Raw genomic sequence first — 13,319 nt, 5'->3', positions numbered from 1 at the left:
AAAGTTTATAATTTAATTTATAAATTTAAAAATATATATGTAAAAATGGAAAAAAAAAATTAGAAGGGGATGGACCCACCCCTAGCAAGCTCGAGTTGACCGAATGCTAATTCTCCAAAAGGCAATCCTTTTAGAGTTGGTCCACATGGATTCTAACCTATAGCAGATTGGCTTGTAATTGATAGCCTAGTTCGTATTATCAGCTTTAATTGTGAAATCTCTTAGGGACTAGTCTGAATATCCTTATTTTCAAATATGAAAAAAAAATTACAACAACAATTTAATAAATAAAAACTTTAGCAACAACTAAATCAGGACTACTAATTTAACAAAATTTTCTGTTTTTGCAGTATGATGCGTAGTTTCACTGCAAACTTTAATCTCAAAGTAATTACTAAGAACTTTATGGTGATCAGCTCTTTTTAGGGTCTTCAATTGAAATTTGTAGACTTGAGAGGCATTTTCATACCTTTGTCCCTGTTTTTTTTTTTTTTGACCCGCATACCTTTGTCCCTGTTAAACTTAACGAGTTTTAAGAATTATTACGGTGAGCTAAAATGTAATAACACATTTTAATGTAATCTTGTATTGTTATAAGTATTGTAACACATGTCAAGAGCTTATAACTCAAATGGCATCCCACACCTCTTTTAATAATAGTGGTTGTGAATTGTATACTCAAAATGACAAAACAGGGCTGGCGTGCAGGTCTCCTCTGCTATGTGGAAGGGCAATTTTTTTGGGGGGTTAACGTAGTGAAGTTAACGACTGTGATAGCTTAATAAGGGATTGTGATAGCTTAATTAATAATTTTATTATTAATTTTTAAATATATAACCATATTAAATACTACTCCTTTAGTCTTATTTATAAGACAGAAAGAGAAAAACTTTTTTTGTTCTATTTATAAGGTAAAAAGATAAATTTTTTATATAAATGTAAAATTTTACTTTTCATCTATTGTTGAGTTGACTTTGTTTTCATGTGGTGCTTCTTTCAGTTCTTTTTATAAGATTTTAAAATTTGAATTATTTTGATCCTTTTTATGAGGTCATGTTTAGGATTTTTTGAACATTAAATGTTATTTTTATTGATTTTGCCCTTAATTAATTTTGTATTCTCTCCCTTCATCTCTTTCTCACACTATATTCTCCTTTATTGTTTATCTTATTATTGGTATTTCTCTATCTTATTTGTCCCCTTATTAAATAAATGCATATTTGGAAAAATTTTAATTTTTTACATATTTATTGTTTTTAACTAATCATAATTATTTTCTTAAACCATGTAATTCGATTAAAAGAATCTTGTAAAAAGGATTGGAAGGAGCATAATATATATTAAATAGAAATAAAATTATTAAATTATTAAATTTTAATATAAAATTAATAAATTTAAAGTTTGTGTAAAATATATTGAAAGTAACTTATAAATAAAAATGAATGTGTATTTATTGGGATGGTTTTATTATTTTTATAACATTTTATTTCGTTTTAATTCCCCAAAAATATGTTTTCCCGTGGGCATCTAAATGTTAATCGTTTATTAGTCACAAGAACGTGGCTTTGTAAGCGCCTATTCGTTCACACTCGTCAATCACATTTTTCTCCACTCTCCCAAAATATCTGAGTCGTACGTCACTGAGGCTCTGGGGCGGACCCCACCTCAGAATTTGCGGCCTGGATGAATCCTCAATTAAACGACGTCGGTTAATGCACCTCTCTTCCTCTCACTAAAAGAAGGCGGCCCGAATTTTCCTCTCTCTCTCTTCCCTGTGTGTCTCTGTCTCGGTGCCAGGCAAGCCACCTGCCTTAGATCATTGTCCACGGCGTGAGACCGAACTTTCACGTAGATACATTCCGTTTGTTCATAAACCTTCGATGAAAACAATGCTGCTATCATTTTTCTTTCTCTATAAATCCAAGTCCAGTTCCAACCCTTCTCTGCCTATGTCTAATTTTCGTTCTTAGCTCGCCATTCTGAGCTTTTTTTCTCTTCGATTTCACTCCCATGGCTCCCATAAATCTGAAGCAATCGCCTAATGCCTCCTCCACTTCTCAAGCAATAGCTTCGTCTCAGGATGCTCGAGTCCTTGTGCGCGAAACGCTGCGTATAAGTGCTAATTTGGCTTCGCCGCCGACCGTTGCTGCTGCTCCCGCCGCCACCGAAGCAACGTCGTTGGTGGAACCGGAGTGTCAAAGGAGAATTATCGGTGGTGTCGCTGTTGGTGGGGAGGAATTTGTGGGTTCAAGCTTCAGATTGATCTGCTGCGAGGAAATGTGTGGCCGTAGATGGAAGTATGTGGCGGAGAGCGATGGCTCGGGGGGCTTTAAAAGGAATTCCGTTCGCGCACTTAGCTTGCATACTCCTCAAGCTCCAGTTGATGTGAGTAACCTCATTGTCAAATTTTATAATAATGACTCATTTCTATAGTCGTGAGAGTGGGGTTTGTGTCTTGATTGCAGGTCGTAAGTATATATCATACGTGTTTTATTGGAAAGCGGTATATGTTGGACACTTTTCAGTCCTGATTACTTGACGGCTGAAACTATTTTTGTGTTGTTCAAAATATTTGTTATAGGAAGAGCAAATTGAGCCGTTCTTTTGGTAAATGCTGAACTGCTGCCAGTACAGATTGTTTTTGGTTCACATTATTTGGTTTGTTAAGTCGGAGAATGACATTTTCCTGGGAGTTGTACATTTAATTGAGTTCCTTTAACATGTCTAGATTTAGAGATTATAAGAGCTGTGTAGTGCTTCAAAGTTAGCATACGATCGGGATAAGTTTATTGGAATGAATTCGAAAAAGTATATGCAAAATTCTGGGAAATATTGTTCCGTGCATATAATCAATCTTACTGGGTAAAAGAAAAAAAAATCTTTTTTATGTCGGAAGATGTACTCACATACTGGAAGCATTAAGTTTTTGATCGATTCATATTCTTATTATACATGTCGCTGGAATGAAGTATAGAATGGAATTTTCCCACGCCAGCTGAATGGACGTTATTGTTATTTTATTTAAGTAGACCAGTCCTGCTGCGGCATTGTACAGGTAGAAAGAGAGAGAAAGACGGACGTTTGCGAAGTGAGAAACCATTAATAAATGTATAAATTGACCGAGCAAGATGATTTTAATGTTATATATTATAGCGGTGTCTAAACTACAACTGATATGGTCACTTGATTCTGACGTTATAAGGGCTATCATGTAGTTGCTTGCTGTTTAATCCCCTGACATTTCACCTAAGGTACACCAACGTGATAATCCTAGATAAAAAAAGAAAGTTACAAATAATTTTCTTGATACTTTATATGATGGAATAAAGAAATATTGCTGGATCTAGAGATGAAAAGGCCTTATGCTGAAATCTAAAAAAGTGAAGAGCCTCAATTTTTTTTTTTTTTCAATTGAAGTAAGTTTTCTTACATGTTTTTGGGTGCAGGAGTTAATGTCATTTGTGAGATCCTATGTTGTTCCAGAAGGTTTTCCTGCTAGCGTTACACCTTCATATGTGCCGTACATGACATGGAGAGCTCTGAAGGTATTTACTTCCGCAATGTCTGTTACATACAGAATAGGCATTATTAGAAATTCATGAACCTAATACTTGCAGTTTTGCATCAATACAATGTGCTTAACTGGTCATACTTTTATCAGTATCAGATTGAGATTGGATTGTGGCTATTTTGATGGAAATATTAATTTTTCAACCACCAATAATTGTTTTTCCTAACAGCACTTTTTCGGGGGAGCAATTGGCGTATTAACAACTCAAACGCTATTGAGTTCAGTAGGAGTCTCCCGAAACAGAGCTGCTCCTGGGGCTGTAGCTATCAACTGGATTCTCAAGGTATATCCACATAATCAACCCTATAATTGCTTTGTTTTGTGGGCCTCAAAATAACTTCTATGATGGAAAGATATGGTCTAGAAGTGACATGGGCTTACCATCGATGTAGCACAAATACAAATACATATATATGATATGATAAAATATATCATATGAGCTGTGACAATTTCTAAAATTTTAGGCTATGTGTAATTTTGTATGTGAAATCATCAAATCAATTCTTTCTCAAATAATAGACACTGGACAAATTTGTCACTTTAAAAAGATCAAAATCTTGAAATTAATAAAAGAAAGAAAGCAAAAAAATTGAGATGACCCATAAACCTCTCTTGGAATCCATCTTACAGAGTAATACATCTTGATAAATAAATTGAATTCATGCAATCAAATACACAGCAACACACAAAATACACTAAACCTCTAAATTAAAACATGGACAGGTGTTGGACCATGAATTTTTGAAATCCATATAATATTCTGAATTCAATAACGTACAACTTCCATATATTTTGACAACTTGAGGTGTAACACAAAAAATACGCTAAATCCTCTAAATTGAAACATGGACTGGTGTTGGACCATGAAATCTTGAAGTCCATATAATATTCTGAATTCAATTGCGCAGCACTTCCATATATTTTGACGACTTGATGTGTTTCAGCGCATTCCATTGCTGTTCTGTCATGTTTTGAAATGCTCGTGGCTATTGAAGCATTTTGAAATGCATTGGACAAAAGGGGAAAAATGGATGGTCCCACGCGTTTATGCTATGGATATTTGTATCAGATATGCATCCAATATGGATATGATACCTACAATGGCATATTGTGCAATTTAATTTACCATATTTTGTATGTGGGCATTATTATGCCAAATGGTGTACTTTATTGTTTTAAGTTTGTTGAAGATGGACTTCTTTTTTATACAATTGTTGACATTCGAGTGAATAATTGTTTGTCATAATATAGGATGGTGCTGGTCGAATTGGAAAGATGATTTATGCTCGGCAAGGAAAGAAGTTTGATTATGACCTAAAGCAGGTTTAAATTACTTCTGGTTAATCTAGTTATAATCTACCCTGCAATCTGCTCTCTGAAAGTTATTTGTGTCGCAGTTGCGGTTTACAGGTGATCTTCTGTTGGAGTTAGGTGCTGGAGTTGAATTAGCAACTGCAGCAGTGCCACATCTATTTCTTCCTTTGGCATGTGCTGCTAATGTAGTAAAGGTTTGATGATTTCTTACAGCGAGTGATTATGATTTACTACTATGCCAGTTTTGCAGACTCATTTGTTATTATTTTCTCTTAGAATGTTGCTGCTGTAACATCAACGTCAACTCGGACACCAATTTATAAAGCCTTTGCTAAAGGAGAAAACATAGGTGACATCACTGCTAAAGGAGAATGTGTTAGCAATATTGCAGACCTGGTATGTTTATGAGCTTCTCTATTAATTGGTAATACCTGGAGAAATTTCTGTTGCCTCATGAGATAAAATTAATTATTTTTGGCATAAATTTGGAAACTTAGCACTTTTTTTTAACCATTTGCGCTTCGCACTAAGGTAAGGTGTCTACTTGCATTTAACTTTGCTGGCACCTTCAAAAAAGCATAAATGGAAGATTTTCCATCGTCAAAAGCCACTTCAACTCAAAAGCTTAAGCTCTGCTCCTCCACCCCACAATCCTCCTAAAGGGAAAAACAGAAACATAAAAATTGAAATCCCTTGAGACTTTCTATCCCTAGTAAACTTATGCCCAAATCATAGATGACTAAACCTTTTTAGTAATAACATAAATCTTAATTCTGACTACAGGTCTACAGTCCATGATAGGGGACTGCAAAAATTATTAATGTGAACCTGGAATAAAAAATATGAACTGAACTAAAGTAGAAGCCTAGGCGTCTGTTATTTATCATTTAAATGACGTATATGAAATATTACAAACGTTGCTATTACCATATAAAAAAAGTAAGGTTTAAGGTACAAATTAACTTCAGAAGTTTTTACTCAGGAGTAATGGGTAACCAAAAGTTGTTTTAGTCTAAATTTGGCCCAAAAGTTTTTTATAGCAATATTGTTTTTTACTGTTAAGAACTAATGTTGACCATTAAAATAGTGATGTTGACTATTAACATTTTTGATAGTAGGGAGCAATATTGCTATAATTTTAAACTTTTTCAGGCAAATTTGCGTTAAAAAAAAACTCTGGGTGCCTAGTGCTCCTGAGAAAACTTCCAGGGTAAATTTATACCTTAACCCAAAAAAATAATGCAGTAACAATTTTATGCTAGCGATTATAATCTTCTGTAAGATTCTTATCTTATGAAACTTTACATCTGAATTTACCACCTTATGATAAAATTATATAATGAGTCTCCTTTTCCTTCTTCTCTTGTATTTGCAGATAGGAACTGGACTTGGCATATTGATGAGCAAAAAAAATCCTTCTCTACTATCCTCATTTGCCTTCCTTTCTTGTGGATATGTGCTAAGCTCTTATAAAGAGGTTTGATTTTTTTAAGATGATTCTTACATATGTTTTGTGCTTCCAATCTGGTATCTGTGTTTCTTATGCTTATTGCATTAATAGGTAAGATCTGTGGTTTTGCACACACTGAACAGGGCCAGATTTAGTGTGGCAGTAGAGTCCTTCCTCAGGACAGGTACAATAAGATCACCTTTGATGCATGACCATCTGAAATGCATCCCCACCAATCCCCAACCCACACAAACAGCAGTAGTTTTCTCTGAAATATCGTAGCATCATCTGCTTTATCCATATATTAATTGAGCTGTAACATTTCAGGGCGAGTACCTGCTTTGCAGGAGGGTAATATGAATGAGAACATATTCAGTTTTCCATGGAAAGAGAAGCCTGTTGTCCTTGGTACAGAAATGGACTGGAAGATTGATATTTGCTAATTATAGTCTCTTTTTCTCTAAAACAAGTATTCTAATATTTGTTTTTTAAATTTTTGCAGGATCCAGATTCAAGGATGCATTCCAAGATCCGAGTGCATATGTGGCCATAACGCCTCTGTTTGAAGTATGTTCCTTTGAGTGGATGCATGTTTTGGATCTTCTGTTACAAGTCTATATATTGACTCATTGGCAATCATCATGCATTTATGATTTCTTTCAATTGGTAACAGGAAGAGAGGTATCTTGTGACGTATAACCCTTCAAAGAGTAAAGTGTATGCACTTCTTAAGGGTCAGGCGAAGTCAGACGATATTCTAAAAGCAGCATTTCATGTGAGACATATTGCTATCTTGCACATTTATCAGAATAGTTTAGGAATTTTTTCTTCCTTAGAAGGTCTTGAACTTGAATCCCCTCATTTTGCAGGCTCATGTCCTTTTACACTTTATAAAATCGTCAAATTCAAGTAAGGTCTCTTCTTGGAAGCACAGGGAGGATCCAAACTCAGATGAGATGCTCAACATTGCTTACCTCAAAGCTTGTATTGCTGAGTCATGCAAGACAGTGTCAAATTGTTATGGGCAATTTAAGAATAAAGCTGAGGAGCAGGCAAGTGGAGACAGATTTTTTTTATTTAATCTATTTTTAAACATCATATCTTGTTTTCTGCTTCAAAAGTATAGGAGCTTATCTTCAATTATTCTAGTTTACTGGCTCCTATTGAGGCCTTGAATCAGTGGATATATGGTTGACACTGTTTTGGTTCGATTTACCTGGTTAGTAAGAGATGGTTTTTCTTTCTATGTTTATTGGGAAAGGGATTGGGATGGTGAAAGGAGAAGTAATAATTACAGGTCTATCGTTTTTTCTCTATTAAAATTTAGTTTGAACTTCTAGCTCTTGGATTGTTGTATTAGGTGATTCCCATGGTATGAACGCATGATAGGGCATGATATTTTCTAATTTTATTTGTCTATCCCTTAATTTTGAGTGGGTGAATAGACGACTGTGAAGTAAATAATTTGGCATGCCTGTCAAGTATAGATGGCCTTTCATGTAGTTGCAATGAAGAGTTTTATAATACTACCTTCCGGTCCTAATTGTAGGACCGGAGGTAGTATAAATCACATCTCAGTTGACCTCTACAACCTTTTAAATCTCACCACATTGAATGTGGCTGGCTCCGTATTTAGGAGGTACAGCCACCACTATACTTTATTAGAAGTATCAATGGTATGAATACTTAAGATTCATTCCCAGCGTCACTATTGAATGCTTATTCTCTTCATGGACAATTACTTAATGCAATGCTAAGTTACATGTGTAACCTATTCTCTTGCAGGGTTGGACTATGTCAGAATCTCTTCTCAATCCCGGTCAAGCTAGGCTGTGTTAATTGACTAAATGGGTGATACTTTGATTTCCTCACCTGGCTGCTGTGGGTTTTGACTAAAAATCAAATGGGAGAAATTCTCCACAGATCCAGATGATGAAAGCTTGGTTGTCAAATCAATCATTTATAGACGTGCGCTTGTTAATACACTTCCATTGGAGTTTACTTGTGATATGCTTGCTTGTCTATCAATGATTAGTTTGATATACCAATTTATTATTAGAATTCTGCTCTAAGAATTTCTCCTCAATGTTCTTGGACTGCTCTGGATAACGTGCAATGGGCCAAGCAACCAAAACTTCAAATCCCCATTGGTGTGAACAGAGACATAACGATGCTGGAGAGGAATCATGGAGACCTTGAATCTCAGAAAACCTGAGCATATTCTCATCTGGATATTTAATATGAATGGAGACTTATTATAGAATTATAGGAATGAGTTGCTAGCATATGATTATGTATAGTTTGTATCATATGACTATTCTGAGGAAATCTCCCCTGCTGAATAAGTCGTGGTTTCAGTGGGGGCCTTTTTTTTCTTCTTCTTCTTCTTTTTTTTCCGATGACATTTTAATAACGCAAGTTTTCTTCCTTGTTTTTCTTCTTTTTTTAATAACGCAAGTTTTCTTCTCATTTTGGTAGCCTTCATTGTTTAGTCACTTTAATTGTAACTTGGTATACTTGTATTGTAGGGTGGACATCAATGGTAATGCAAAATTTTCATTTTGGGTTTTTGTTGTTCAAACTTTATTACTGTTTGTATATAATTGTTAAATAGCATATTCTTTAATTTTCTTCTGTCACAAAAAATCATTAAGTTTTCTGCTGGCTGCCTTTTGTTTTCTCCATATTTCTCGTATGAAAAATAAATGCTTAAGTGTTGAGGACGTGAAATGACGACAGACAAAAAATGTACAGGGATGTTCAAGAAGATGAAGGGTGAGAGGTATTCCAGTATTCCTAGAGTCACAGCATTTTCTGTAGCATAAGGAAACCATACCTGCAAATTGGGGTCAATTACTGAAAACTAATTGGCAAGGAGTAGAAAGGATATATGGAGGTTTTTCCCCAAAAACAAGGAGAGAAAAATTTATTTTTTTATTTTTTTAAAAATAGCAATAGGTTCAAATTTATTATTTTATATTTTTTTTAAAAAACCAATAGGTTTCTGAAGTTACATTAAGTTTCAACCAGTTCAAATGGAGATGGGTTTAGATCACATGAATGCAAAGCTCTCTTATTCACAATTTTATCCATACATGAGACTCAAAGTTAAGACTTCGTTTGGAAAAACAAAGGCCAAAGTACCAAAATAGTGGGGAAAAATTCTGTTCTTGAAATTTTATCATGTGAACGTTTATGCCGAAAATGTATGTCTGTAATGCACATATGATGTACAAAACAATGATCATCATCGTAAATTTTAAAATTTAATAATAAATACCCTAATTTTAGTAATAACATCGATTAAAATGTATAAATATAGTAATATTATAAATACCCATGATTTATCAATTTTCAAAATAGATCAATAATGTAAATTATTAAAATTTATTAATCCTCTAAATTCTAACTTACCTAACTTTATTTAATCAAATTAGTTAAATGATTATATATACTAACTTAAACTCTACGAATATTAAATCCCCCCCTGTTTTTTTTTTTTTGCTATGTAAGATCTTCCTATTAGAACTAATCATATCCGAGGTATTTTTGGATACTAAATATAGGCATATCTTTTAATAGGAATTCAATTTTTTTTGGACTAAAGCATAAGTATCCTCCTATTGAAGGCAATTCTATTCAAAGCATTATCGGACACTAAATGTAGGCCCTCTCCCAACAGAGATTCGAACATTAGTTCGTCACATTGTAAGGGACTAACCCTTTCTGCTAGACCTAATCCTTATCAGTGATTCAAATTTTGATTCTTCACGAGAGATTAACCATTTCTGCTATATTCTTGGTTACAATCACTTTTTTGATTTGTGTTTTTGGGATTAATTCATTTTTGTGAAGCCCAGCAAAAAGAGTCCAAGGCCCAAATGGTAGGTAAACACTGTTATTGGGCCTCCTCTGGTTTTACGGGCCTTTACTCATTAAGAACGCGGTTCAATCTCTCTCTTTGTCTCCTGTTTCTAAAACGCAAAAAATGATGTAAAAAATTTAATTTACACTTAATAAGTCCCTTGAAACTTCATAATAATTTAGCAAATATGTGAAACTTACTTATAGATAAGTCCTGTTTAAGGAACCATTTATAAGTTTCTTTTCAAATTATAAATATTTGCATGTTAAGTTGATTGTTAATCATCATGGTTTTTTCACAAAGTTGGGGGAAACCATGTTGAAAATTCAATCTTCCAACTTATTGAATATGATTAAGTTGTAAGGATAATTTGAAAAAAAAATTATAAATTAAAGGAAATTTTCATCAATTGGGATAATGCATTAAAGTGGGTATTTTAAGCAAACAAACACACATTTGTTATAGATAACTACCTAAATTAAATTTTCAAATCCAAACTAACTTAATTAAATTTTCTTAATATCTATAAATTGATCATGTAGTCTTTACATTGAGCACGCGAATGAGTGCCAAGAACAATAACAACAATACCCAATGTCCATTGGTAACGCGCGATCAGGTTTATTTATGTTTTCTTGAATTTCACAATTAAAATTATCAGCAACATATGTAACCAACCAACCACCAAACAAACCGGAAATACACAAGATTTTGCGGAAGAGTACTGTTGAGTTTGAACTATGTGTTTTGGGGCTGACAACAAAAGTCTCAGTCTGTGTCTTTTTCAGTTACTTGTGATACCTAACCTAACAGAAACGTAACCCACCTGATGACTCCTTGCGTGTCTATATATATAGATATATGCCCCTCCGGTCCTAAATATATATATATACGGATTTTATATTTGGAACAGAAAGAATATATATATATATATGTTTTATATAAATCTACCAGTTCAGGTTGAGAGAGAATGGCGGAGAGACACGTTATTTAATGAATGAATGAGAATCCAAAAAACCTATGCCCTTGGCCAAAGGCCTTAGCGTTGTGACATTAATGCTGCCTACTAGTAAGTAGGAGATTATGGTTCAGTCCTGTTTGTAACTCTATATCATCAATGCCTGCCTTCCTTTTAAATTAAAAAAAAAAAAAACTATGCCTTTTGTTTCATATATATGGCGTAGCTGTGGCTGTGTGATATCAGATACAGTCAGCTTCCTCGCTTTCTCTTGCTTACCAACACAGCCATGCATGTCCTCCTCATTTTTATATATATGAGTGTGTGTGTTAGACCGAGAAAGAGAGAGAAAGAAGGAGAGGGAGTACATATATATATATATATGTATGTACTATCCATTGCAAAGTGTCTGCAAAATGTTGCAGGAAATGGTACGTTTGAAGTCAGGCTCTCGTACTTCTGGGCGGTTTTCTTACACGCTACATCTGCACTACAGTGTTTATGATTTCTTCAACCCCCCCGCTTTACCCAAATCATTGCATATGTTCCACTCCACGTACATACACCTCACCACAATTATTCTTACACACACACACACAAAGAGTAAATTTATATTTTTTTCAAACAAAATTTGTATCATAAAAAAAAAAGAGTAAATTTTTTTTTTTCAAACAAAAGAAAACTCAGATGTTCAACAAGGCCACTCAATAATACAGCTCCCGTGTTATTCTTCTAATATTCATCTTCTACATATTGCAAATTGATTTGCCTAATATATAGTTAAATCGCATATACTTTTTCCTTATTTAGGTACTTCAGTCTGATTATAATTAATTTTTATAGCGCTCTTCATAATATTGATTCTTATTATTCCTTGAATTTGTGTTTGTTGTTTTTGGTTTTTTTTGGGGGGGGGTATATACGGACTAGGGTTTATACGGAGTAGGGTTTTGTTTATTTTAGCCACTAATGAAGAAGTGACGTTTCTGAAGAGTGCAACAGTACAACTAATATGTAAAACAAGTGCACATGCAGAAGCAAAACATGCATGAAATTAGTAATAAGCCAGAATACAAAGAAGAATGTGAGCTTTGATTTTTTTGGTGTTGGAGGAGGAGGAGGAGGAAGCTCATGTTATATTTGTTAGGGGTGTTAAAAAACGAATGGTCCTATCTAGTCTAGTCTAACTTGAAATGGTCCCGTCCAATTCACATAAACAATGTGAAAAAAATGGACAAGACTAGATAGTCAGGCTAGACTGACTTCAAAACCAAATGGTTAGACACTTGGACTAGTCCAACTTGGTCTAGGTTATCTTAATGTTTTAGGATGATTTTTATATGATTATAATTTTTTTTTGAGAATATTTCATTTAAGTCTCATAATCAGAATTTAATTTTCAATTAAGCCCAAAACAATCTGAAATTTTATTTCAGCCTCTTTGGCCTAAAATGAAATTAACTTTGAGAGAAAAATAACTATGTTGCCCCTAAACATTTTAACAAGCTCATGGTAAGTTTACAAGTTAAAATATACATTCTAACAACAAAAAATAGTTAAATAACAATTGCAAATATGAAAATTTACAGCTTTCAACTTTTACAATAACAAGATATGAAGATGAGGAATTCACAAGTGATTATAAGGAAGTTTGCAAAAAATTTGAAATATGCATTTTAACAAGAAAACAGTTAAATAACAATACTGCATATGAAAATTTACATCTCTTAATTTTTATTATGAAAATTGTGAACATAAAATGTTTACAAGTGCTCATAGATAAATTTACAAGTCAAAACACATATTTTAACCACAGAAAGTAGCTAAATAACGATAATACATATAAACATTTATAACTTTCAATGTTTATAATAACAAGTTGCAGACATGAAAAAAATCACATGCTCGAGCAGCTGAGTGTGTGGACATGGATATGAAAGGAATGTGTTATTTTACAAAGGATATATCATGAAAATTGATAGGCGTAGATTTTTATATGTGCATTTATTATTTAACTTTTTTTGTTTTGGTTTCAACTTGCAAGCTTATCTACGAGCACTTAGAAATTTCTCATGCTCATAACTTGTTATTATAAAAATTAAAACTTGTAATTTTCATATTGTGTGGTGTAGTTGTTATTTTGCTATTTTTGTTGTTAAAA

General features: G+C 33.5%; 1 protein-coding gene across 1 annotated transcript; it reads left to right on the top strand.

Moving 5' to 3' along the window:
* Positions 1-1,808: 1,808 nt before the first annotated feature.
* Positions 1,809-8,666, top strand: LOC114721668 (protein root UVB sensitive 6-like). Its single transcript, XM_028907518.1, has 13 exons — positions 1,809-2,385; positions 3,447-3,545; positions 3,741-3,854; positions 4,823-4,894; positions 4,969-5,079; positions 5,162-5,281; positions 6,261-6,362; positions 6,447-6,519; positions 6,663-6,743; positions 6,838-6,902; positions 7,009-7,110; positions 7,205-7,387; positions 8,121-8,666. The coding sequence occupies exons 1-13, from the start codon at positions 2,011-2,013 to the stop codon at positions 8,172-8,174; spliced, it is 1,551 nt and encodes a 516-aa protein (XP_028763351.1). The 5' UTR covers positions 1,809-2,010; the 3' UTR covers positions 8,175-8,666.
* Positions 8,667-13,319: the final 4,653 nt, after the last annotated feature.

This window comes from Neltuma alba, unplaced genomic scaffold, assembly GCF_004799145.2.
Source record: "Neltuma alba isolate B1F8T4 unplaced genomic scaffold, ASM479914v2 tig00012053_pilon, whole genome shotgun sequence".
NCBI classification, from domain to species: Eukaryota; Viridiplantae; Streptophyta; class Magnoliopsida; order Fabales; family Fabaceae; genus Neltuma; species Neltuma alba.
This window is presented reverse-complemented; position numbering and strand designations above follow the sequence as displayed.